Consider the following 27,365-nt stretch of genomic DNA (forward strand, 5'->3'; position numbering starts at 1 on the left):
TTTCGAAATCGGCTAATAAGTTTATAGATTTTATGATTTATTTAAAATGATAATACTTAGTACCGTATTTCTGTCAGTAGCTTTCCAATTACTGCGTTGTAATTGCCATTTTTTTAAAGTAATAAAATGGATATAGTATGTTCTCTTTAGAGATATACAACTCCCATAGCGGACTTTTCTGGAAACCTAAATATATATAATTAATAATACATAATTTCACTATACATTTATTTATTTATATTACTATTATTGAGCTGTGAAAACGTTCAGTGAAATATACTCCCTCCACTGTTCATTCAATACACATAAAATCAAAACATTACTCAAAACCCATTTAGTAGTTTTTATGTGATACTTGAAAAACATGACACTGAACAGACGACAATTCCTTTTAAAATATTATATCTACCAATAAAAAGATAATAATGAAAAAACTGATAAATAAATACCTGTATCTATCAAATAGATGAATGATTTGATGACTATTGAGTTTTTGATGTAATATTTATCATTGAATTTATTCCATTCCGGTTATTTATCACGCCGATGTATTAAAAGCAAGTACACATTTTACGTTGTAATATTAAAAAAATCATACTTAAGTTACGTATCTTTCTGGATTTTGAGGAGTAAGTAGAATTAAAATTTTCTTATTTAAAATACGCTATAAGTGTAAATAATGATGTCCTTTTATGAAGCAGTTTCTTCTTTAAATTATTAGTCGTTATACAAGCATCATAGTTGTAAGTTGTGCTTATTATAAATCGCTTATTCATTGTGATGATCGCAAAATACTAACAAACATATTTATTAATGTTATACATAAGAGTAACATTAAAATCTGTGTTTCTTAACATAATATTATTAAAATTATTGATTCGTATTTGTTTTATTTGTATTTATTTGTTTTATGAATCATCGTTTTTTTAAATTAAGCATTGGTGGAATAAAGTGATTGAAAGAAAGTATTGAGTGACCTCACTCAGTGGTAGTGAGTGTGTAATAAATTATTTGTTTTTTTAGAAAATGGCGTCACGTTTATTGAGCGTGTTTTGCGTGTTGCTCATGATGTGCTTTTGTGAGCCATATAACATTTTGGTGATCAGTCCTCTGGCTGGTAGAAGCCACGGTATTCTTGGAGATGGTATCGTCAGACACCTCACTAATGCCGGACATAAGGTAAATAAAAATAAATAAACATACGCTTAAATTGGAATATCGGTAAAATATTCATCACATGTCGGTTATATAGTACAAAAATATATCCAGTAGGTATAAATAAATAAATAATATTTACTTTTTATTATTAAGTGATGAATTTAGAAATGTAGTTCTTTGAGTCTCGTTTTCTCAAAATTTGGTCGTTTATTAAAATTATAATTTGTTTTACTTAATAAATTACTCCTTTTAGGTGACGTACATAACAGCCTTCCCGGAAAATACGTCTCATAAGAATCTCACGAAGATACACGCGAATAAAAGTCAAGAAGTTCTCACAGGTATTTAGTTTTTATTTGATTTTAATCATCATTTATTGAAACAACCACAGGTCCCTGTAAGGTCCAGGAAAACCTGTAAAATATTAGTTTAACCTAGTAATGTAGACTCGTAAAATTGCAACACAAAGTTGGAAGTTTGAAAGGCAAATTATTATCATTGGAATAGGGTTACATTTAATAAAATCTATTACGATGATTAAAATATTTTGTTACTCAGTATAGAACAAGCTTTGCTTAGTTTGGAACTAGATGGCGTTGAAATACCTACGAACTTATTGATATGCTTTTATTTATTCTTTTTTCAGAGCAAATGACCAATATAAAATCTTTAATGGACAAGGAGATCAGTTTGCAAGATCCGAGCCTTCTTTTCATGGCGTTCGTAGAAATTGGAAATAAAACGGTTTCTATTCCAGCCGTCCAAGAGCTATTTAAGGATAAGAACCAAAAATTTGATGCTATAGTTGTTGAATGGATGTTCACAGAACTTTATGCTGGGTAAGACTGTCGTTATTTTTTACCCGACTACGGCAAAGCAAAAGGAGGGTTATGATTTTGACAGGCTATGTATGTATGTATGTATGTATGTATGTATGTATGTATATATGTATGTATGTATGTATGTATGTATGTTCATCTGTTCCCTCGTAACTTCTAAACTACTTATCAGAATTCGACAAATGACATATCATTAGAAGCGTCTTAATTGTCCGCTGGTTATAGGCTATATGGGGTTTCACAAAATCTAATGTGGCGCCCTCTAGCGGACAAAACATACAGCGTAAAAAAATAAAGTTAAGATAAATATGCCGTGTTTGGTATCATTTGAAAGCTTTTTACTTGCACATTTTGAATATATATATATATATATATATATATTACTAGCATTTGCTTGTGACTTTACCTGTATTCATGGGCTGATTGCATATAATTCACATCTTTTCGTTCATAGCTTCTTTATTAGTTCATCAATTTAACTTTTGTTTTATACTTTTTCAGCGTCGTTTTTTGTCGTAGTTGGGTTTTAGTTGTTTTACTTTTTATCTTGTTCATGTACACTATGTATACAGTGAATACTAGACAATGTTTATAACCTGTTATTGGTCAGAGTCAAATCGAACCATATTTTCATTGGTCAACTTAATCAAGTCTGCTTCTTGTATATACTCATTTTGCCTTCGAGAAGTAGAATATTAGAGACTAGGAAGCGCTACTTTGCCATTTGCATACTACTAGGTGTATTTTGATCTTCTCTATTTCGACTGGCTCAATTCGTCCCATTTCATACTATCTATACGTCATATGTATTATGTATACAATATCTGATTGAAGTTTTAATATTATTCACAGTATACAAGCAATCTACGATTGTCCAATGATCTGGTTCTCAACTGTGGATCCGCATTGGATGGTGCTCAAGTTAATAGATGACATTCCCAATCCAGCGTATGTCCCGGACTGTTTATCTTCTGATATTCCTCCATTTTCCTTCTTGCAACGAGCAAAGGAGCTATTTTCCATGCTTTTTATACAATATCTTAAATATTGGTAAGTAAAAATCAACAACACGCACTTTTTTTATTGTAATGAAATTTAGCACATTTATGGAAAATTAGATAAGTGGTCAAAAGTCTAATCTAAAATCAGAATCGAATAAATAAAATACATATTATTCATTCGATTCTGAACCATTCTGTATTGGTTTTCAGGGTCTCATATGACAAAGAACAGCAATATTACGAGGAATATATAGTACCCCATATCAGAGATAAGAGTAAACCTGTGCCATCGTTGGAAACTTTGAGATACAACGCGTCTTTGATGTTGGGTAATTCTCACCCCTCTATGGGAGGGTCTATGAAATTACCACAGAATTACAAGCCAATTGGTGGTTACCATATTGATACGAATGTTAAACCTTTGCCAGAGGTAATATTTATACTGCAACAGTTAAACTTTTCATGTGTTTTGTTTAATAAAGTTCCTTGTCCTATTTATTTGTGAAATATGATATTTTCCATAATATTTTTTTTAATCTTCATTGTCTAATGCCAATCTTAATTTTTTTTCCAGAATCTCAAGAACATCATGGACAATGCAAAGCACGGAGTAATTTACTTCAGTATGGGATCTAATTTGCGGAGTGAAAACTTTCCAAAAGAGTTGAAAGAGGGACTTGTAAAAATGTTAGGAGGGTTCAAACAGACTGTGATTTGGAAATTTGGAGAAGATTTACCGAACCGACCGAAAAATGTCCACATTGTTCAGTGGGCACCGCAGCCAAGCATTTTAGGTTTGGAAAGATTATGTTATTTTTTAGCTCTATGTAGGGAATATGGGAGACTTCAGAAATAAGGTCTATAGTATTTAGTTCAAAAGTAAGGATATAATCTGTTATATGTATAGAAGCGGTTACGGCTAGCTTCACTCGACTCTGCAGGTAAAGAATAGTGAAATATTTTGATTCACGGTTATCGTATTTAAGGTTATTCATAAAAACCTAGTTGCAATTAACAGTTATTGTTAGAGAGTACATTAGAACTAGACCGAACCGAGACATTTGGTTAGTTTTATTAATAATTTTTTTTTAAATTACAGCTCATCCTAACTGCGTGTTATTCATCACTCACGGTGGTCTGCTATCAACCACTGAAGCAATCCACTTTGGTGTTCCCATCGTCGGTATCCCAGTGTTTGCTGACCAGTTCACTAATATCGAACGCGCTGTGAACAAGGGATTCGCGAAGAAAGTAACGCTCTCCTATACTATGAGTGAGGAGCTTAAAAAAAAAGTTGAGGCTATTTTGAGTGATCCCAAGTGAGTGAAGTATATTTTTATACTCTTTAAAACAAAACGGTTGTAAGACATAGTTAGACTTTCATTTGTTATTTCGTTTATACAAAAGTTACTTCAGTTAGCCATAAGAACGTAACAGATAGATAAGAGTTCGCGTTAAGTTGTATCGCGTATGTTAAGTTTTATGTCTTTTAGGCCAGTAATAAATTCCCAAACCTACGATTTAACTTTCAGATATGCGGCAAAGGCAAAGGAATTGTCACAAATATACCATGATCGTCTAGTATCCCCTGGCGATGAGCTGGTACACTGGGTGGAACATGTGATTAAGACAAATGGCGCGCCGCATCTACGCTCTCCCGCGCTTGTGGTGCCCTGGTACCAGAAATTATACCTCGACTTACTTGCTGTAATCTTAGTAGTTATTTTAAGTATTGTGTATTTATTAAGGAAAATGTATAGACGTATATTCAATAAATCTAGCAAAAATTTAGGTAACAAGAAAAATAATTAAATTAACGGGTAGTTTTATTTATTCCAACTACGTAGTTATTTATTGGTATTGGTATTTATGAAGCATTCGGTGAATATTTTAATTTTATAAATATTAGGTTTTTCAACAAATCACTGTGCTCACTGTGCGCAATTGGGTTTTCCAAAAAATGTGTGCTTACTCATTTTGCACCGTCATGGTTAACACGCAAATTTCAGTGAATCATTTACTCATGATATAATACTTAAGCTATCAGATTCTTTAGTCTAGAAGCCACTTTAGTTTAAAAGACTATAATTTTGATGACGAGAAGCAATTGTGATTCTTAAATCGACATCTTAACTGCACAGATTGAGCATTGGTGTTTTAATTATAGTATTCCTTATTTTAAAGACATACGCAATCGAGTATTCTGTCTTTAATTATAACTATAATTATCAGTTCTTAATAATTTTTGCCACTGCACATTATAAATAAAAGATCTAAAATGGGTCCCTGAGGAACCCCTCTCAAAAAGCTAATGGTATTAGAAAATTATCTGCTTTCAAATTCGTTTTAGATGGAAACAGTTTATGTTAAATACCTAAGTAATTATCGAACCATTTTATACAATTTTTACAAACTTATAATAGCCAAATTTAGATATAAGGCAATATCGATTGTGTTAAAAGCTCGATAGAAGTCTAAAATATTATGAAATTGTATTAATACTAATACATTGCCCTTTTCATCATCTAAAGCACACGAGACGTTATCGACATGTCTGTTTGTGCCTCATTTTTTAAGTAACTAGAAAAGTATCAGTTAGAAAAAATCTATAAGGCAATGTAAGAAGAAACATAGCTATCATCAACGCTTATGAGATGAATGAATGAATGAAAATGCTTTATTGCTTTGAAAATACATAAAGACATAAAACAAAGACAAGTCAAAGGGCGGCCTTATCGCTAGGTAGCGATCTCTACCAGGCAAATCAACGCCTATGAGATGTGATAACAATAAGCTGAAATTAAATTAGAACATAATAATATTTAACGTAGCTCTTAGATTATGATGTGTGTATATTTATTCAGTTAAACAAGATAACATATCTACTGATAAATAATTGGAATATCCGATAGCAAGTCTGCCACGATTTTGTTTTTATTGGGAAAGTTTAAAATTGATTACTTTTAATTCTTCTGCACCTATAGTAAACGAATTAAAAAATCGGCCAAGTGCGAGTCGGAAACACGCACCAAGGGTTCCGTACAACAAATAAGTTTTTAATTATTTTTGTTACTTTAAATTTACGTTTTTCACAATTTTTCCTTTTCTGAGTGACGTTGCTTCGTACCAAATTTCAAGGTTCACGAGAAGTACCCTGTTGATAAACTGTAAATCTTCTCTAAATATAATTAACGAGTTAAAAAAGTGTAACTACGTTAATGTAAATTTTTCATTTGATTGGTCCATGCCCTCTTAAAACCTAGATTAATATAGCCCATTTGGTACGGGAGCTATTAACGTTTTAAAAAAAGTCATTTTAGTATAGTTGGGTTTTTGATATACTGTTTCTCTTGCTATTTCGGTTAGAGTCCGCGCTGTCTGGCTGGCGGTAGTGGTTGCGTTTATTAGTGCGCACAGGAAAATATCCGTAATTTAAAGTCATTTATTAACGCGTAATTTTTAATCTTTTGCCTTTAGATAGATCCATCAGACATAAATTTGTTATTGCAAGACGTTTTTTTCGTTGTTAAATAGGTGCCATACGCAATTTTTTATTTCAAAATCATTAAAATGTCATCGAAATAAGTGAAATTACATCAACATGATTCCGCTTAAAAGGTAAGTAATAACTTTATTACTTATATTATATTATCCTTTTTTAATACTTATATTGAATAATTAGTAAACTAATATTTTTAATAGATGGTTTCATATTTATTACACTTTTGGGTATTAATATGAATTTGATGATATTTGGTTTTTATCAAGTTTACATTAACGTCCTATATGAGGTTCGTTGGGAAAAGGAGGCACCATGGTAGATTGTTGCTAAAAAATTGTAAATAGTAAAATGAATATTATACATAGTATGTCCTTCACGGGGACTCATGTTGATGGAATTTCACTTATTTCGATGACATTTTAATGATTTTGAAATAAAAAATTGCGTCTGGCACCTATTTAACAACGAAAAAAACGTCTTGCAATAAAAAAATTATGTCTCATGGATCTATCTAAAGGCAAAAGATTAAAAATTACGCGTTATAAAATGACTTTAAATTAAGGATATTTTCCTGTGCAGATAAGATGCGCACTAATAAACGCAACCACTGCGACCAGCCAGACAGCCCAGACTCTAACCGAAATAGCAAGAGGAACAGTATATCAAAGAACCAACTAGACTAAAATGCTCACTTGTCAACGTTGGTAGCTCCTATACGAATTAATATAGCAGCCAATATATCTCTGATAAATTTGTCAAAACTCGATAACATAAAAATAAAAACAAGAAAATTGCACTATACTCGTATTTTGTCTAAAAATACATTTCTGAAATACACACTGCTTTCCAAATTTCAAGGCTATGGTGTTAAAGATTATGTATTATGATGATTCATAAGTATAATAAATTAATGCTGTATTTTGAGTAAATATCTATTTATAGACGTTAGCTGCAATCAGTCGTATACATCGTAATTAGCTTTCAGCCCGAGACTTCGTTCGCGCGAACTACACTGAAATCTCACAACATACATAAGGGCGTCACAAAAACTTAGCAAATATCTATACTTAATATTATAAAGCTGAAGAGTCTGTTTGTTTGAACCCGCTAATCTCAGGTCCGATTTGAAAAATTCTTTCGGTATTAAATAGCCCATTTATCGAGGAAGGTTATATATCATTACCCGAAGACCAACAGCAATGCGGGTGAAACCGCGGGGCACAGCTAGTCTTGAATATAGCCATTGTTATTTGTTTCTTAGCTTATCTAAACAGCTTAATACAAATTAATACAGGTTTCAGCTTATGTAACACCGCAGAATACTTAATAGTAGCTAATGCTAGTAACACTCTATTCTAAAACGTTTCATAGAGCCTCATTATAACCAAGTTAAACGATTTAGCTCCAGAAATGACCGATTTCCAAAGAAAAGTACCTCTACACATAAATTACAAGCAAATGATAGTAAATTTTAAAACTTTATCATTATCTTCAACTTCATCAGCATCTTTATTATCATGTGATGTTTAAAAAATACCTGATGAACAGTTATACTTAAAAGTTTAATAAAATATAAAAAAATACGACTTATGTTATCGATGTATTTATGAGTATAAAAATAGTGTAGTTAGGTACTCATTTTTCTAATTTTAGCGAGTCAGGAGTCAGAGTGGAATAAATAAAAAACAGAAATAAATAAATATACCGTAATTTAATTTCGTTTCTTACTACCTATATTTTTATTACATTTTTTGAATACTCTTCTATAAAGTTTCCGTAATAAACACATCACTGATAAAATAACTGCAAACACAACAGCAAGCAGGTCGAGATATAATTTCTGGTACCAGGGCACCATAAGCGCAGGGGAGCGCAGATGTGGCGCGCCTTTTGTCCTAACCACGTGTTCCACCCAGTGCACCAGCTCATCGCCAGGCGATACTAGACGATCGTGGTATATAAGCGACAATTCCTTTGCCTTTGCCGCATATCTGAAAGTTATATCGATAATTTTGATTCTTTAAAGTCAAATATTAAAGTTAATAGTCATAAGGGACTGCCGACAGAAGTGCACTAGTATAGTTGGTACTAAAATTTGTAAAATTTTAAATATTTAAAAATAAATAAATAAATAATAAATAATTCCTTTATTTAACAAGACAGGATTATTATAATATGGTGTATTTCACAATATTAATTAATTTAACAATTTGATATTAATATAATTATGAGATTCATTGGTTCCCGCACTAGGGGAAGCCTGTCCTGCGGGACCAAAGAACGATTAACAATATAATATTATTTACATGATTTTAACATGATTAATGAAGATTTCCATTTTAAGGCAGGGGACTTACGTAACAATTAGTTACGTAATGAATTACATTAATTATAAATATTAAAAACAATATAAAAGTTACTCTATTTTTCCATAGGTATAAATTTTCAAGAAACTAAGTCTTATTTACGATGTCTCATCACCGTCTAACATAAGTTTTAATAAGGAGGATAAAAATTACTCACTTTGGATCGCTCAAAATGCTCTCGACCTGTTCCTTAAGCTCTGTAGCCATAGTATAGGAGAGCGTTACTTTCTTCGCGAATCCCTTGTTCACAGCGCGTTCGATATTAGTGAACTGGTCAGCAAACACTGGGATACCGACGATGGGAACACCAAAGTGGATTGCTTCTGTGGTTGATAGCAGACCACCGTGAGTGATGAATAACACGCAGTTAGGATGAGCTTCAATTTTAAAGAATTTTAAAGGAGTATTTTGAAGATAGGTTGGTGGCAAAGTAAATCAAATTTCCATCACTCTAAGACCTGACAATCCAATTAGCTGCTGTTTAAAAGCACTTTACATTTAAAATACATTGGTCGGTACTAAAACTTTGAAAATAAATACAAACCTAAAATACTTGGCTGCGGTGCCCACTGCACAATGTGGACGTTCTTTGGACGATTTGGTAAATCTTCTCCAAATTTCCAAATAACTGTCTGTTTCAATTCACCTAACATTTTTACAAGTCCCTCTTTCAACTCCTTTGGAAAGTTTTCACTCCTCAAATTAGATCCCATACTGAAGTAAATTACTCCGTGTTTTGCATCATCCATGATTTTCTTGAGATTCTGAAAGGTATTAACAATTTACTCAGTGAGAATCGCCATCGCCATTAGATTGGCATTTAACTATAAATAATTACTAAAAAAAATAACGAGGATCTATCTGACTAAACGATATACTTTGTTAGACGTTAAATTTTTACGATTCGTTGATAGTCCAAAAATATTTTATAGCCAAATGAAAACGAGGAAGGGTAAGCTTTTAAAAAGTAAAGTTTTACCTCTGGCAGTGGTTTCACATTCGTATCAATATGGTAACCACCAATTTCCTTGTAATTTTGTGGTAATTTCAAAGCTCCTCCCATGGAGGAGTGCGAGTTACCCAACATCAGAGACGCGTTGTATTTCAAAGTATTCAACAATGGTACAGGTTTACTCTTATCTCTGATATGGGGTATTAAGTATTGTTCGTAGTATTGCTGTTCCATACCATTTACGAACCTGAAAAACAAACCAAATAAGACGGACTTAAGGTCGCATTATTCTGGATAACTTAAAAACTTCTAAATTGCAAAAATAGCACTAAAAGAGAAACGTGATTTATAAACAAATAATAGACCTATTATTTTTTTTGATGTGTAAATTACTATTGAATTGGGTACTTTTTTTTTAAATGGTTTAAAATCGCTAGGATTTATTACTTACCAATTTTGGAGATATAGTCCGTAAAGCTGATTATATAATTCCTGTGCTCGCCGCCAGAAGGAAAACGGAGGGATATCAGCAGATAAGCAATCAGAGCTATACGCCGGGTTGGGTACCTCATCTATTAACTTGAGCACCATCCAATGTGGGTCCACAGTTGAGAACCAGATCAGTGGGCAGTCGTAGATAGCTGGTATACTGTGAATAGAAGTTTATGAGTTCAATCAGATTAAAATTATTTGTAAATGGTAGACGTTAAATAGGTAAAGTGACGTAGGTGGAATGAACAATTTCAAAATACTGCTTGAATGATTTGATTATATAGAAACAAGTTTTATTCCACGATTTTCCTTGTTGTTGTATGTTTGCTATATTATCTAGCCATATAAACAAATTAGACTGGAGTAGATAATTTTTGAAACAAAAAAAAATCGCAGTCGGATGAAACCCATTAGAAAAGGAAGGGAATATGATAAAAATGTAATGAAAAATAAATTACGGTCAATCCGAGTTCGGGAAGCGGGAGGGGGGAGCTTTTAAGAGAAAAAAATGGTTTCTCTCGATTTCCGACAAAACTACAAGTCCTATAGAAAAAAGTTTAATGGCAAAGTTGTAGGTAATTAAAAGTTCTACAACTTTTGTATTCACAATTTTTTCACATAACCTCAAAATTTAGGTGAAAAATTCAAAAAACCAAGTTTTTGGTCTTTTATTTTTATCTACTTCAAAATTTATTTTTTTTCTACGAAATTTGGTGGAAACTTGCTTTATTATGTCCCAAATACACTGTAATTTATTTGATTGAAAATATTTATTATGTGTTCCGTTTGACGTCCGTAGTCCATTATGAGAGTACATCGCCTTTTTCCCCGTGAAGTCGCTAGATGGTGCTAGTTTTAAGCCCGTCACGTGGTACCGCCGCCAGCGCCGCGAGTGGTGGGAGACAAAACTCACCACAGTTCCAGCAAGCCACCAGAAATATTCTCATTGTTGCGTCGTTTTTCAAACCGTACGCAAGTCGTTAGATTATATGTAATTTTAAAATACTTTATTTTAAATTACATCTATACATATAATAAAATCGTAGGAAAGTCAAAACTGTACATTGAATATTTTTTTAAAAGAATACATATTCCATGATCTATAATCGATATAGAAGCCAAAAATATAGTTTTTAGAATTTTTGTCTGTTTGTCTGTTTGTCTGTTTGTCTGTTTGTCTGTTTGTCTGTATGTTTGTCCGAGCTAATCTCGAAAAGTACTGCATAGATTGACTTCAAATTTTGCATGAATATTACTAACAGGTCGAGTGAGGTTTTTTTAAACATATTATCATGCTATCACCTCCGGGGGAGGAGCTGTGAACCTTTACTTTTCTTACGTATTCCGTGTACTACGACAGCGTACAATCTAAAGACTCATGTTTAAATGTTGTTTTTGAGTAAGTCTAGCTTTACACTATAAAAACTACGTCATTTACGTAATTTGGGCAGAGAAACTGTTTAATGAATCTTAGTACTATAAAGACAAATTTGATTCAGCGCCATCTATGAGATTTCGTAAAAATCAAATCAATTTACATGTTAACACTACTGAACACAATGTTAAAAATTAATAATTTAAATATAATTATGTTATTTATTTATTTAACTCTTTAACCCATAATAAATCTTCCCTTCCCTATAAGGTGCGCTTATAATTCGTGTGAATATACTACATTTTTAAAAGTGAGGGTAGATGTATATTATTTTAAGTCAAACTAGACACCATTACAGTTAATCTAATATTGATTGTGTTCATTGGTTACATTTTTAAAAATCTTCGTGTTTTAATAATTCGATCACGAGGCGGGACTCTAATACAAAAAGGTTAGTTCGTTGATAATTATTATTCCTTCATCATTTACATGTTGTTAGTAAAAATATACTTTGACTGTTAATAGTTTTGTTCAGTATTTATCTGTATGATTATTGCTTGGTAATTAATATATTTTCATGTCGTATACCTAATTATAAACATAAGTGTGATGTGAAACTAGCTGGATTTATTTTTACACACTCAGTCTTATATTTTGTGTTAATGTTAAAATAGTATTAATAATAGTGTAAATCATAATATTTTTTCAAAGTTAAAAATATTTCCTTTTTTCTGATGGTGTTGCCATCGAATTAAACCGCGCTGTCGTTTCGTTCACAAAAAGTCATGTTATTAGGACCGAATATGTAGCCGCCTCAACTTACGGAAACGAGAGTAACCTGCGTTGTCTGTTAGTTATTGTATAGTCGAATTTAACGTTACATGGAAATTGGAATCTAAATATATGTATACCTACTTATATTAAATCTGTAGAGGTCAATTCTGCACATGAAATATATTTCCTAAATAACTATTATTTTTCATATTCGTGAGCAGAGCAGCAACTCCATTTTTAAGCTTTCGTCGCGTGTGCGTTCTTAATGCGTGTATCTTAATGGTTAAAGCTACACAGAAATCAAGTATGAAAGAAATGTTCTCCATATTATATAAAAAATATCTCCCGACATCATAAATGTCTATCTTTTATGGTTGAGCTTAGGAGTTCAAAGCTTCCTGATTATATTTGTCTACTAGCTGTCCCCGCGACTTCTTTCGCGTGGAATAGTGACTATGGGACCTATGACCATGGGCTCAGGGTGGGGCAACAATAAAAAATCATTTTTATTTTCATGCTCCCACTCCCGCGCCCACTCGCACTCCCACGCCATATGCCACGTTCAGTCCCAATCCCACGCCCACGCCCACTCCCCTTCACAATTAGTACCTACCAGATCAAAGCCAGGGTAAGCGCCCCACCCAGCCCCACCGTGGCTACGCCCATGCTGAATTACTACTTAAGATACAATTATTGAGTAAATACGTACTAAAGTCCGGTCGCGAAGCAGAAAGAATTTCGTACAATGACCTCTTTACCTACTGACAGTGGTCACAAACATTTTTGAATGAAGTGCAGTTTACATGAAATATTTGGAGGAGAAAATGTTTTTTACTAATTTATTAAATAAATGTCCTCTATTCATTTACAATACTTATTAGTTAGTTACATTTTAACTTTTTCAATAACAACGATATATTATATAAAAAAAAGTGTGCGTGTACACACATAAGAAGTGAAACTTCTTTATGACCTTATTTTTCAAAAAATAATTTACTATGTAGGTACAATATTACAGAAATACGTTATTCTAACACGCGATTTCGACTTAGGCGGATTTTGATTGGACATAAAGAGTTTGAGGTTTATTCTTATAAATTTTGAATTCACAAAATCATAATTGAACACCTGACACCAATCAAGCAAACACAAACCTTACGCTCTCAGGTTAAAGGTTTACAATCCCTAAGGACGGCGGTCATTGCACCTGTGCGAGCAAGACACATTATTTTTACAAGGGAGTGACAGTGACAGGTAATAACAGGTTAATGTACGAAATTCTTCCTGCTCCGCGACCGGACTTTACCATAAATAATTAAAAGAATTGTTATTAAAATTTCTTACTAAACTGAGCTAAAAAACTTACGTACCAAATTATTAAAGAAAATCAAGAAATGAAATGCCTAACCTATACCAAATAGTTACTACATAATGTAATTAAAAATTATGATTAGTATATAATATCGAAAATCAAAAAAGAAATGCCTAACTAATTCTACGTAAAATTTCTTTTAAATTATGTCATATTATTTTTTAGGAACCAGGGGGGGGGAGAGGAGCAAATTCTATTTCCTTCCTTTCTTAAACGGATGTTTTTAATAATCTATGGTGTAGCCACTGATCAGCTTATCAAATCCAGCAACAAATCCAAATTAGATCTTTCCTGTCTCACGCACGTAACTAAAGGCTGAAGAGAGAGAGAGCACGTAACTAAACCGTTTAGACGAAGAAAAGTGTATAGAAAAAGGAATAAATAATTTCATAAACTTCCCGACGATCTTTAAAAATAAATTATAACTTTCATTTTTTTCATTCCCACTTTTACCCCTATGTAGGTATAATAAGTGGATGAACCAATTTTGATACACTTTATCTAAGAACCAGCGTCGGAAAATATTCTGCCTAACAAAAAAAACCGCATCTAATTCGGTTTACCTGTTAGCCAGCTACGGTGCCATAGACAGACACACACACACACACAGAAATACATAGCGGTCAAACACATAACACCAGTATTTTTGCGTCGGGGGTTAAAAATATAATACGACATAATTTAAAGGACATTTTATGTAGAAAATTTACCTATACACCAGGGTAGATAATTTTTGAAACAAAAAAAATCGCAGTAGGATGAAACCCATTAGAAAAGGATATGATAAAAATGTAAGGAAAAATAAATTACGGTCAATCGGAGTTCGGGAAGTGGGAGGGGGGGAGCTTTTAAGAGAAAAAAATGGTTTCTCTCGATTTCTCGATAATAATAACACCTGCTAATTTTTTTCTACATATTTTAATTGTACAGACATCACTTTTCCACAATTTTATTATATGTATTGCTTCACAAGCATTGGCAGACGACAAGCGCTTGTCGCCATCCGTCGCGATTTGAACTGAGCGTTCCCACGGCATGTGTGCGTATGGCAAGCACTGGCGAGCGACAAGCGCGCCGATTCCCATGGCATGTGGTGTGGTGTGGCGCGGTCGGATTTGTGAAGCAAACATGTCGTGGGAATCAGGCTTTAACTTAATTTTTATTCACCCGCATCAGTGCCACCTAAAAAATCTTTATATCGAAATTCGAGCAAAGTTAAGAAAATGAGAAATAAGAGTTCTCAAGAATCGTTAGAGATAAGAGGCTTACTATTGACCGAAAACAACATGTGTTATGCCGAACCTGAAACCGCTTCACAACGAGAATTGCGGCTCACAGCTGACCGCGAACGGCATGTACTATCCTGTGAGACCGAAACCTTCACTGAGAGGGTATAACGTCTCACAGCTGATCGCAAATGGCATATTGTACTATCCCGTGAGACCGAAACCCTCACTGAGAGGGAATTACGTCTCACAGCTGATCACGATCGTCATATTTTATCTCGAGAATCTGAAACTTTTACTCAATATGAAGACCGTTTGACAAATAATAGGGTGCACCATAATATTATTCGATCTCTCGAAGATGAACATGAGCATAAGCAATGACTAGAGTAGGGACGCGAATATTACCATTATTTGAGACAAGAACGATTAATAAGTTTGTTTAATGAAAGATTAAGAATTGAAACTATTGGTCTCTTGAAACGGACGAATAGCGAGAGGCCCGTCTTACTGCAGACAGATTTCGACATAGTCTTAATGACTTAGAGGTAAACATAGAAGATCAATCTACAAATTCGGTGGTGTGGTCCGACAAATATAAAAGTGGGTTTGCTTATAACCTCACAATTGATTACCTACAGATCATCTTCTGTATAGGCGATATTAACGTAGTATGTTCTTTTTGTAATGCTTTAAAGTCCACTTTAACGAAAGCCGACTCCTTACTCCAGTAAGGAGTCGGCTTTCGTTTGAAGATACGCCGGAACCTTTGAAATCACTACTTTTAAGTTTTAGAGGAACATGTGCAATCTAAACAGTTCTTAGACAATATTAGCTCTTATAGTATTGCGTTTTAAATGATCCTTTGGTGCTCAACAATTATCAGATGCTTCTTTCATTCTTACTTTTAAGATACAAGGTCAAGTTTATCATTTGATAGGATCCCTTTTGCCTGAAGGCCAACCTAAGTTTCTTTAAATATACATATTTTGTATTCGACTACGACGAATAATCGAATACAAGAAATCAATATTTCTCGAATTTAAAACTGAACTCATTTCACAATTTTAGAACATGTTAATTCATCAGGTTAATCCGTATATATGCGTTTTAAATCGACATTAGAAGCTTTTCCTCAAGATGGTGATATTAATATAAAATTGGTATAAATGCCGATAGACGGAAGTCTATCAGCACTCAGGAATTCCCTGAGCGTGTTATAACGCCCAGGCCACAGTATTACAATTTTTCCTACAGTAGGGCGACGAATGTATTTTCGCATAGCAACGGAGGGGAACTCGTGGGGGGTAAAGTGACGCGGGCCACGTACCACAAACATGCTTAGTTTGTGGTACCGAGCGCGAAAGAAAGTCATCGTGTTTTTAGTAAAGTTACTATGTAAACTAACGTAATTTATTACTTAGGTACATATTCTATAATGGTGCGCTCAAACTGTTAATCTACATTTAATTTAGATTATTATTTTAATTACTAAGAAACGTAGAATTTAAATCACATTCATTCATGTTTTCCTCAGATATTCGATGTCTATGATTTTCGATGATTTTAAGATTTTCTTATCAGAGTATTCAATTTTAATGTAGTTAAATTTTATAAGAGACAATTAAGAACATTCAAAAATAAAGTGTCACGTATTTTTTTTAAACGACGAATGACGAAAAACGACCGAATCGCGGACGAAGTCGCGGGCAACAGCTAGTATTACATATATACATAATTTAAATTTAAATAATAATTTTATACGAACTTTCGAGATTGAAGTAGAAAGTTCAGTTTTTTCTTTTTAAATAGTTTTTATTTAAGTCCGTTACGTTTCATAGTGAAATGAATATTCAAGTGTTACCTGCGTTATCGTTATTTCAAACGAATAACGAAAATCGGATTTATTTGAAGTATAAATCTGCAACCACGAGCGTGGCATCGCGACCATAAGTCTATAGCGCAGGCCAAGGGCCTACCGAATCGTGTCGAGCGTCATAACAGCGCGTTTTCTACGTGTTCCGAGCTGAGTTCTTTTTGTTCGGGGTCCAGCGACGACGAGGAGCCGCCGCAGCGTGTATGGCGCCGCCAGCGCGCGTTCAGCCGCTCGTGTGCAGGTTTGAGATTTTGTCTCAACACGGTGAGTCATGTTATTAATACATTATACGTGATTTACGATGATTTCAATACAAATCTTTCAACGTTAATGGTTATTACTGGATGTTACGCCTTAGATAACCTATTTTCACAAATATCGGTTTTAAGATAGTTAGTATATTAATTGCCGAAAGCAGATTCGAAAAGCGTTTCGAACTTTTGATTTTATTCCTCCTTGAATCGTATTCGCTACGCGAACATTCTAAATGTATGTGAATTGTGCCTTCCTTTTCCGAATTGAGGGTAGATATCAAAAACGAATTCTTAATCTCGTTAGATTAGAAAATTCATCCGATACGAGTCGAATCAAGTAGAATGTATTTGCCTATATCTTGTAAGCACAATAGAAATAGGTAAATTATTACGAATTCTTACAAATATATTAATAATTTTTGCCTGACGCATTAAATTAGTCCGCGACTCTGTGCCTAATTACTGCTAAATTTAAATGCGACTTCTATTCTCTATACAAATAAAGTTAAGAATTAATAGAGATGCCTTGAAGGGGATTATTGATAAGTTTAAATTCATATAAAATTCCTCCCGCTGGGGAAAGAATTTTTAACTTTCCTACTAACATGATTAGTAGCATATGCAGATAGGCGGATTTGATAAGTTGGTTTAAAACTCGTCACAATCAGTTTTTACCAGTACATGCAATAACCGTTAAGATCGACTTTTTAAGTCGTTTCAAATCATTTCATGAATACTAAAGTTAGAATCAGGAAACACCAAAAGAATAAAAAAGGGGGGGGGGGAGATTTTCAACAAATAAAAGCTCAAATTAATCTCGTCACCCTCGAATACCATGTAATTCGAAAACCAGCCATAGTTTTCACTTAAGAGGTAATAATACTTATTTATTCTTTAACTCTTGACATCATACTTTATGTCTTTGAAGATTCAAGTCACTATTGAAAATCAGGGGTTCGTCAAACGAACACCATGACTATTGTTAATCACCCCTTTTCATAATTAAGAAAAGCAAGTTCTGCAAATACAGAGTAATTTTCAATTTCACACCCACTGTTAACTGTGACATGACATACTCAACATAAGATCATAAATTTTTGTATTTGCGAGGCTATCGACTACCCGTACGTATCGACGCCTCCTATATCCTTGTATCACTATTGTATACCATATCGATATTATAATTATAAATACATCATAAACGAAGGTCAATTACTTAAGATAACGTATCAGCCCTTCGGGCTAGCGTCAGCTCAAAGAATGTTTGCAACAGTCACAAACTGGACTGCTGAAGAACCAAGGGACTGTGGCCTTTACTTGGTGATCTACATGGGCAATGATTTGCGTTCACCAGAACAGCATGCACACCACATTGAAATGAAATGAAATGAAATGAAAGGATTTATTTTGCAAGAAATGTGAAAAATTTACATATGTTATATTGTTTCATTATTCCGCACAAATCGTCAATTGATTGGCTTGCAGAGACTTTGGAATTACAATTCAACTCAATTCAATTCGAAATGAAAGTTCGTCTCTAACCTACTTTGGAATATCAATCCGATAGAATCTATTCTGACACCCGAGCGTTGCTAAGATTTTCTACGAATGGTTTGGAGCACGGAAGCAAATTTGAAATTGGCGATGGAAATTAAATTGAAAGTGTCAGTGCCTTAAAACAGGCTTAATAGCAGGCAGTTGGTCCCTCAAGCAGGCATACCACCTCTTAGGGTTTCTCAACTTTGCAACCTTCATCACCCTCCGGGGAAGGATGCACTGCCGCATGCTATAGCGCCAAGGGAACGCCTCTCGGGGCTTATTACCTTTGCAACCTTCATCACCCTCCGGGGAAGGATGCACTGGCGCACGCTGCAGCGCTACAGAAACGCCTCACAGGCTTATCACTTTTGCAACCTCTATCACCCTCCGGGTAAGGATGCACTAGAGCACGCTGCAGCGCTACACGAACGCCCCACGGGCTTATTATTATTTTTGCAACCTCCATCACCCTCCGGGGATGGATGCAGTGGCGCAGCACGCTGCAGCGGTACAGGAACGCCTCTCAGGCCTTTTATTTGAAACCTTCATCACCCTCCGGGGATGGAAGCACTTACGCACGCTGCAGCGCCACAGGAACGCCTATCAAGGTTTGTCATCGTTGCAAATTTTATTACCCTCCGGGGAAGGATGTACTGACACACGCCATAGCGCTACAGGAACGCCTCTTAGGGCTAATCAACTTTGAAACCCTCCGGGGAAGAATGAACTGCCGCTCTTGTTAAAGATCTAGTTCAAAAACATCTTTTAAAAGCAAGTAAGTGAAAAAACAAGTATAATATCTACCAGCCGTATCCAATTCACAGGATAGTCTTGGCAGTGAAGGAAAGGACCTTGGACCCAGTGTCATTGAAATGTTTGCAGTAATAGCTTTCCTAATCTTGACTGTCGAGGTAGTAAGAAAAAATTTCATTCAAAGGCAGAACGAAATCTCTTTGACAAGAGTTATTAGTTTGAACGTTTGAACACTTCACAACCTTCTAGGGCTGTACAGCTAGGAAGCCGAATTCTCGCGCAATTGCACCGGCTCCTAATACAACGTGCTCGAACAGTCGACACAAACATTTCCATTCAGAGGGGAATTCTACAAATAAATTTTGATCACAGCTCAAACAGCTTACGTTATTTCAAGTAAGACAGTCTTAAACAACCGGCTCTATTGCCTCGAGTTCATTATAATAGTACCCAAGTGGAAGAAACCCTCTTTGCACCTAGACCGCAAGAGGCGTGCTACTATCAGGATAAGTCCTCTCAATCGTTCACTGACAAACACGCACAGGTTCAGCTCCAACGCAAATACAGAACCTACAGCTGAAAGTCTGGCTCATTTTGAATAGGTCAACCTGTTGTACACCTTGATGGAAAAAAAAAAAAAAAAAAAAACATACATAGACTGCTGGTGACCACTGACCAGGCTATAAAAGGATGCTAAATACTTAGCTAAATTATGTATAACTGACGGTTTAGTACACTATTCTTATACATAAAATCAGTCAGTTTGTATTAAAATAAAATTATATTAAAATTTCATTTGATCATTTAAGCAAATATTAATTACCTTAGGGTATTTCCTTAGCTAGAACAAATCTTTCAAAATTACAAATCCGGAAGGCAAGGAAGGTTATTCAAAAACTCTTATCGAGATATTTTTAAAATAAATCAGCATAATAAAAATAATTATTTGACTATGTGATTTATAAAATTAATAAAAAATTGTTTGCATTTATTAACGCGCAGCTACTATACTGTGATTACTGTTATTAGCTTTTGGACGTGTTCTCTATTTATTCCTGTTTACATTGCAATTCAAAACAATGGGTCGAGAGTGAAGACGCGTTTACCTCGCATTCCGCAAGTTAGCTAAATTATTGTCACATATTATGTAAATATGAATCCAGTTTCAAGCGCATTTTCCAATCCATAAGAGGTTCTCTGACTAATCTGTTTATTACTACACAGCATCCGGTGAAACCAGCTACAGCGGCTATCATTGGTGGCAGGGTAAAGTGAGCTCTTTTAGAGTCGAGTTTGAAATCTGGGTAATGTTACATAGTTATATGTAGTAGCATCATCAATCTATTTGGAGAAATATCTAGTTATATCTAGCTATGTTTATAAACATTATTATTTACGTACATATTTTTAAAGAATATAATAAATTCGATCACAAGGTGGCATTCGAACCCCCGTCTTTCCGCCACAGGGTGGAATTATTATTATATTATTGTCGTAGTGTATCTAATACTAATCAAAATAGAAGTCATTCGTAATCACAATCGAGATTTTTCAGCCTACTAAGGTTTAAGTGCATATTATACTGATTAAAATGTTGACAAGATATACTTGAAGTATATTTATGGATGTATTTTATGCATGGTATTGAGACAAATTTTCAATAATTATCAAAGTCATGATTTTATACATTATATACTTTGTTTATAGGATGTATATAAGCTTTTTGGGGCATTACTCTATCACATTGTTGCATCTTATTTATCAAGCCACCAGGAGATATCAAACAACTCTCTCATAATGGACTACGGACGTCAAACGGAACACATAATATATAAATTTTACCTTAAAATAAAATTTGTATTATGTTTCCTAAGACGTCCGTAGTCCAGATAAGGTCTTCCTGGTGTTATTTTTGCACCATTCATTCCGTATCATTTATGAGACGAACAATGAGAATATTTCTGGTGGCTTGCTGGAACTGTGGTGAGTTTTGTCTCCCACCACTCGCGGCGCTGGCGGCGGTACCACGTGACGGGCTTAAAACTAGCACCATCTAGCGACTTCACGGGGAAAAAGGCGATGTACTCTCATAATGGACTACGGACGTCTTAGGAAACATAATACAAATTTTATTTTAAGGTAAAATTTATATATTTTTTCGCCTTATTTTGAATTAATACCAAAAAAACAACCTAATTTTCAATCGAAAAGTCACCCGTCAAAATATCAGCTTTTTTCAAAAACTTGGAGTGCCTTTTATTCATTGAAATCTCTACTTTCATATGGTGTAAAATAAATAAACACCACCATAGTAAATGTTCTCAGGAAATGCATACAAACAGTGTGAAAATTAGCTTTTACTAAATCAGGCACACTTCTTGAACTACCTGAAATGTTTTTATCGACATCATTTTGCTTTTGAATATGCTGTAAAATATTAAACTTAGAACAGATAATTATTTTTCTTTTGAAATATTACCGAAAAGCCGAAGCAAGAGAAGATATAGAGTTCAAGAAGTGTGCCTTATTTAGTAAAAGCTCATTATCACACTGTTTGTATGCATTTCCTGAGAACATTTACTATAGTAGTGTTTATTTTTTTTTACACCATATGAAAGTAGAGATTTCAATGAATAAAAGGCACCCCAAGTTTTTGAAAAAAGCTGATATTTTGACGGGTGACTTTTCGATTGAAAATTAGGTTGTTTTTTTGGTATTAATTCAAAATAAGGCGAAAAAATAAATATTTTCAATCAAATAAATTACAGTGTATTTGGGACATAATAAAGCAAGTTTCCACCAAATTTCGTAGAAAAAAAAATAAATTTTGAAGTAGATAAAAATAAAAGACCAAAAACTTGGTTTTTTGAATTTTTCACCTAAATTTTGAGGTTATGTGAAAAAATTGTGAATACAAAAGTTGTAAAACTTTTAATTACCTACAACTTTGCCATTAAACTTTTTTCTATAGGACTTGTAGTTTTGTCGGAAATCGAGAGAAACCATTTTTTTCTCTTAAAAGCTCCCCCCTCCCGCTTCCCGAACTCGGATTGACCGTAATTTATTTTTCCTTTTATTTTCATCATATTCCCCTCCTTTTCTAATGGGTTTCATCCGACTGCGATTTTTTTTATCTTTTCATTATTTTTAAAGGCTTCTACCCCAGTCTAAATCAATTAATATTTAACAGATCTTAACAAACATTTTGCAAATTTCATAAATCTCTATATATATGTAAAAATGAGTCCCTATTTCCCTTGGTCACGGCATCACACTTGAACGGCTGCACCGATTCCGATAATTTTTTATATAATATTCCTTAAAGTACGAGGATGGGTCTTATGGAGAGAAAACGTGTACATGTACCACGGGTGAAGCCGGGGCGGTCTGCTAGTAGGTAATAAAAGATGTAATTCTTACCCAGCATACAGTTCCGAGAACATCCATTCAGCAACTATAGCATCAAATTTTTGGTTCTTATCCTTAAATAACTCTTGGACGGCTGGAATAGACACCGCTTTTCTTGCGTTTTCCATGAACATGAAGAACAAAAAGCCTATGTCTTGCAAATTGAAGTCCTTGTCCATTATAGATTGTATACTGATCAGTTGTTCTGGAATTATTAAAAAAAATGTATAAGTTAATTTGTTCATACTTCAACCAGCGCCATCTAGTTTCAAATTAGCAAAACTTGTATTATTCAAACTATTAGGAATTTATAATGTTTGTATAAATGGTTTTTTACTATACAAACATAGATACTCCGTAAATAAAAAATAATTTGGAAAATCCAAAAGTGCACGCCTCATAATTTTTTTTTAATAATTATTTATTAATTATTATTTTTGTTTATTTAATTACAATTAAACCACATCGAATCAGACCCTGAAAAATGAAAGGGTTCTATTCCTGAGCATACTCAAGCGTAAGAGAAAAAAAAAGACTCGATTAGTAAAGTATTTCGGTCGCTATCGTGTTAACAAGAAAATCCTCCGCACATACAGACACACGGACGTCCAAGACAGAACTTTTTTAAACTGTTTTTTAACTAGTTTAAATAACAAAAATGACATCAAAAATATCATGAATGTTAAAAATAGTGTTTTTTCTTAATATGTGTTATCTTACAAGTGCAATGTATGATACATAAAGACATTTTAAGTTTGAAAAATCAGATGTTTTGCGCGAAGTGACAGTAGTACCCACCTCAACGCTTCGCTTATGAGGCGTGCAAAAAAACAAGACACATTCTTTCAATAGTATGAAGATCGAACTTCGAACTCTTTTTTGCAATTTTAAGAGTTTTTATACATCAATATCATTTATACTATTATTTTTATTTTTTACGATACCGTATTTTAAACAACATGTATATGATAATGTTTATCTAGCAACAAATAAATACTTTAAAAACAAAAAAAAAAAATATTAATAAACACATACCTTTGATAACTCCTTTATTTTCACTAGCGTGAACGATTGTGAGATTCTTATGCGACATGTTATCAGGGAAAGATGTTATGTATGTCACCTAAAATAAATATAATATTTTATAAATAACAAGTTGGTTAAGAAACTATAATAAAACTTGAGAAAATATAACTAATATTATGCATGTTTAAATACAATATTGGCTGAAATTGTGGCACTTATATGCCACTAACAAGGACCTTTCAAACTCCAACTCAAGACTCAAACATTTATTTATTCAATAAGACTTCTTCTAGAAGCACTTTTGAATCGTCATTAATTTTTAACATTTACCACCGATTTGGAAAGCAGTATCTACGAAGAAGAACCGGCAAGAAACTCCGTAGTTGTTTTAAAGCAAGACTTACAATAATCTTACATCAGTTGCAAACTTTACTTCGAAAATTCCTGTGTGGCATAGATAGACTATCTTTTATTTGTATTGTAGTGTGGTTTCGTAACAAATGACTATTTAACCGACGTTCCCAAAATAACGGCTCTATTTCTAACGTATTTTTATAACGTTTTGTTTGTTTACCTTGTGTCCCGCATTAGTGAGGTGTCTGACGATGCCATCTCCAAGAATAGCGTGGCTTCTACCAGCCAGGGGACTGATCACTAAGATGTTATACGGCTCACAATAGCATACCATAAGTAATATGCAAAACACGCTCAATAAATGTGACGCCATTTTCTGTAAAAGAAAAACAAATCATATTCATTTCTACTGAGTCAGGTCACTCAAACTGTACTAAAGACTAATAATTTCTAAAAATTCAAATAATATCTGGCGACTATTTTAATGTTATGGATTCTTAACTAACTGAAAAATGAATGTTATTAAGCTTTTGAATATTATAACCCCGGTCATTTTGAAGATAAATTGATAAAAATTTATATATAAATTTATGGGTCGATAATTATTTTTATTATCCTACAATTTTATATATTTTTTTTCAATTTCTTAAAAAATATCTCTATTTATTGAAAAGCGTAGTTGATCCAATTTACTTATTACTAGCTGTCCCGGCAAACGTTGTTCTGCCTTTCTTATCACTTAGGGGTGAAAAATAGATTTAGGCTCTCTACCCAATAGACACAAAATTTCACGAGAATCGTTCCAGCCGTTACGGAGGAGTATGGTAACATTGTGAGTTATGTCATGAGAACTTTATATATACCTTTAGATATAGAGAAACAAATATATAGATTACGATCTTAAAGATCTTAAAATATGGATTCTTATGCGATATGTTTATTTCATGCTCTTAATAATAAGTCTCTAGTAATGCATTCAGCATTATACAACTCCGTCACATTGTTTGCTACTATATTGCTATTTGTCAAGTTATCCTATCATAAATAAATAAATACGAATATCACAGACGCAATAATGATAAATAATCGACTATTATAAATAAATAATTTCCAATGTTGCACTAGTCCCAAAACAATTTTCAAATTCATGTTGAAATAAAGTTTAGAAAAAAGATCGTAATTTCCTTAATTTTTTTATGAATCGTTAAATAATTTTTTTAAGGTTCAAAAGAAGAATGACACACATAGAGACAGACAGATTTTTTTCCAAGTCCAGATTTAGGTTCTCTATCCATCCAATTTTTAACGTATAGAGATTTCAAACAGGCACGTTTTAAAATAGTATAGATATATTAATATTTACTAGCGGTTCGTAAACCAGTCGCATCTATACTTATAGGTATGTATTATAAAGCTGAAGAGTATGTTTGTTTGTTTGAACGCGCTAATCTCAGGAACTACTGGTCCGATTTGAAAAATTCTTTCAGTGTTAGATAGCCCATTCATGGAGGAAGGCTATAGGCTATATATCATCACGCTAAGACCAACAGGAGCGGAGCCACGCGGGTGAAACCGCGGAGCGCAGCTAGTATTAAATAAACATTAAGTAACCATGGTAAACATATAGGTTTAAAACTCACAGTTACTGACATACAAATTATTGCTCAAGGTCGAAATAATTTACGAATTCATATCATAATAAATATCGGTACATCGTCCGAATTATAATCATAATTTACACGATTGACTAGATAATGTATTTAAAGTAAAAATTAAAATAAAAGTTAATGTATTTTTCCAGTTGCATAATATTTTGTTAATGATAAAAACAGTCGGTATATTTTATGAAGTAGATAATTCCTTGAAGGGTTTAAGCTGAAGTAAACAACGAAATATACAGCTTTTAATTCAATTTTATGAATTAAAATATTAATATTTGGCTTACCATTCAAATTCAAATAGTTTCTGAGTTGCATTATTCAACTTATGAACCCTTTTTGTATTAATCGTTCAAGGTTGCCTGGAAGAAATCGCTTCAAAGCGATTAGGCCGCCAATTTGTACGGTGAAGATTTTGTATGTTAATGTATTTTTATATCTGTGCATTGTACAATAAAGTGTTTTTTTTTTATCGCTGGGAAATAGGATACGATAATTCAAAAGTGCTTCTAAATCATTCTAATTGAATAAATAAATGTTTGAGTTTGAATTTTAAGTCGCATTATAAGTGAAAAATTTTAATTTAATGTGCTTGCGGCCAAATTTTGACTGGCAACCTAGTCGATAATATATATTCTCCTAATTTTTTTTTCACATAAAATTTTGGTTTCATCAAAAAAAACTATGAACGAAGTAATCCTGCGATGGGATCTAGTTCTATTAGAAACTAACTCTATCTTCGGTAACTTTGACTCTCCTATAAAATTTTAATTTAACAATTTTATTTCGTTGCTAAGATCACAAACAATACAATACAAATATTGCAACTATATCTATATCAATTCATCAATGACTAGTCATTTACATTCGTAATAAGCCAAAAAATTCAAAATATATCCTTAAATCAATATTTTTACCAGAACTAATTATTTTCTAATTAAGACCTTTCCTATCTCCTAACCACAGTTTAACCATACACAAAGAGAACAAAAATCAATTACCTTTATATCAACTAAACAACAAACTATACAAAAACCACTGCACCAATATTAAATTAAATATCTGTATCATTTATCACAAAGTACTCAATTATTTATAATTATAAATTTAATTATACACATGTCCTAATTTTATCAAAGCAAACGTCCGTCCCTAGCAATGGTAACTTCACATTTGAACGCCTATGCTGGAAATAGCATCTTAAAAATACATTTGTTATCAAAGCAGTAGATGAATGCATATCTATCAAATATCAGTCAGTCATTATACTTTACTTTCATCGGTTTATAGATTGCATTTTAAAATATAAAAAAAGATTTAAAAAAGAAAATAGGTGGCTTAATGATTTCGAATAAATTTATTTCCTACATAAAGCTTTAATTATAAAATTAAGACGATTCACATCTTCGAAACGAATAAAAGGAAAGTTCTAAAAACATA

At 33.2% G+C, this 27,365-nt stretch overlaps 2 protein-coding genes across 2 annotated transcripts; one reads left to right on the forward strand and one right to left on the reverse strand.

The window, feature by feature from the left end:
- The first annotated feature begins 578 nt into the window (after positions 1-578).
- Positions 579-4,810, forward strand: LOC149479309 (UDP-glycosyltransferase UGT5-like). Its single transcript, XM_089707764.1, has 9 exons — positions 579-629; positions 1,024-1,179; positions 1,412-1,499; positions 1,805-1,997; positions 2,850-3,047; positions 3,209-3,428; positions 3,573-3,792; positions 4,098-4,317; positions 4,531-4,810. Exons 2-9 carry the CDS (start codon positions 1,027-1,029, stop codon positions 4,808-4,810), a joined length of 1,572 nt encoding a protein of 523 aa, XP_089563890.1. The 5' UTR covers positions 579-629; positions 1,024-1,026.
- A 3,400-nt stretch (positions 4,811-8,210) lies between these two features.
- Positions 8,211-27,084, reverse strand: LOC149479310 (UDP-glucosyltransferase 2-like). The gene is made up of 9 exons (XM_089707944.1): positions 26,927-27,084; positions 24,488-24,643; positions 23,923-24,010; positions 22,900-23,092; positions 10,270-10,467; positions 9,846-10,065; positions 9,411-9,630; positions 9,024-9,243; positions 8,211-8,491 (listed from the first exon to the last, which is right to left on the reverse strand). The coding sequence occupies exons 2-9, from the start codon at positions 24,638-24,640 to the stop codon at positions 8,212-8,214; spliced, it is 1,572 nt and encodes a 523-aa protein (XP_089564070.1). The 5' UTR covers positions 24,641-24,643; positions 26,927-27,084; the 3' UTR covers position 8,211.
- Between the last annotated feature and the right edge of the window lie 281 nt (positions 27,085-27,365).

Source organism: Colias philodice, chromosome 20 (genome assembly GCF_061535455.1).
Source record: "Colias philodice isolate Cphi_HAF_F1 chromosome 20, ilColPhil1 Martin Lab GWU primary, whole genome shotgun sequence".
NCBI lineage: Eukaryota > Metazoa > Arthropoda > Insecta > Lepidoptera > Pieridae > Colias > Colias philodice.

Excerpts from the sequence above, each read along its gene's own strand:
- LOC149479310 (XM_089707944.1), bottom strand. The coding sequence starts at position 24,640 with ATGGCGTCACATTTATTGAGCGTGTTTTGCATATTACTTATGGTATGC. Across the intron at positions 10,066-10,269 it reads GGACTATATCTCCAAAATTG|GTTCGTAAATGGTATGGAAC; the intron begins GTAAGTAATAAA and ends TTTGTTTTTCAG. Across the intron at positions 9,244-9,410 it reads ACCGCAGCCAAGTATTTTAG|CTCATCCTAACTGCGTGTTA; the intron begins GTTTGTATTTAT and ends TTAAAATTGAAG.
- LOC149479309 (XM_089707764.1), top strand. The coding sequence starts at position 1,027 with ATGGCGTCACGTTTATTGAGCGTGTTTTGCGTGTTGCTCATGATGTGC. Across the intron at positions 1,998-2,849 it reads TTCACAGAACTTTATGCTGG|TATACAAGCAATCTACGATT; the intron begins GTAAGACTGTCG and ends TATTATTCACAG. Across the intron at positions 4,318-4,530 it reads GCTATTTTGAGTGATCCCAA|ATATGCGGCAAAGGCAAAGG; the intron begins GTGAGTGAAGTA and ends TTTAACTTTCAG.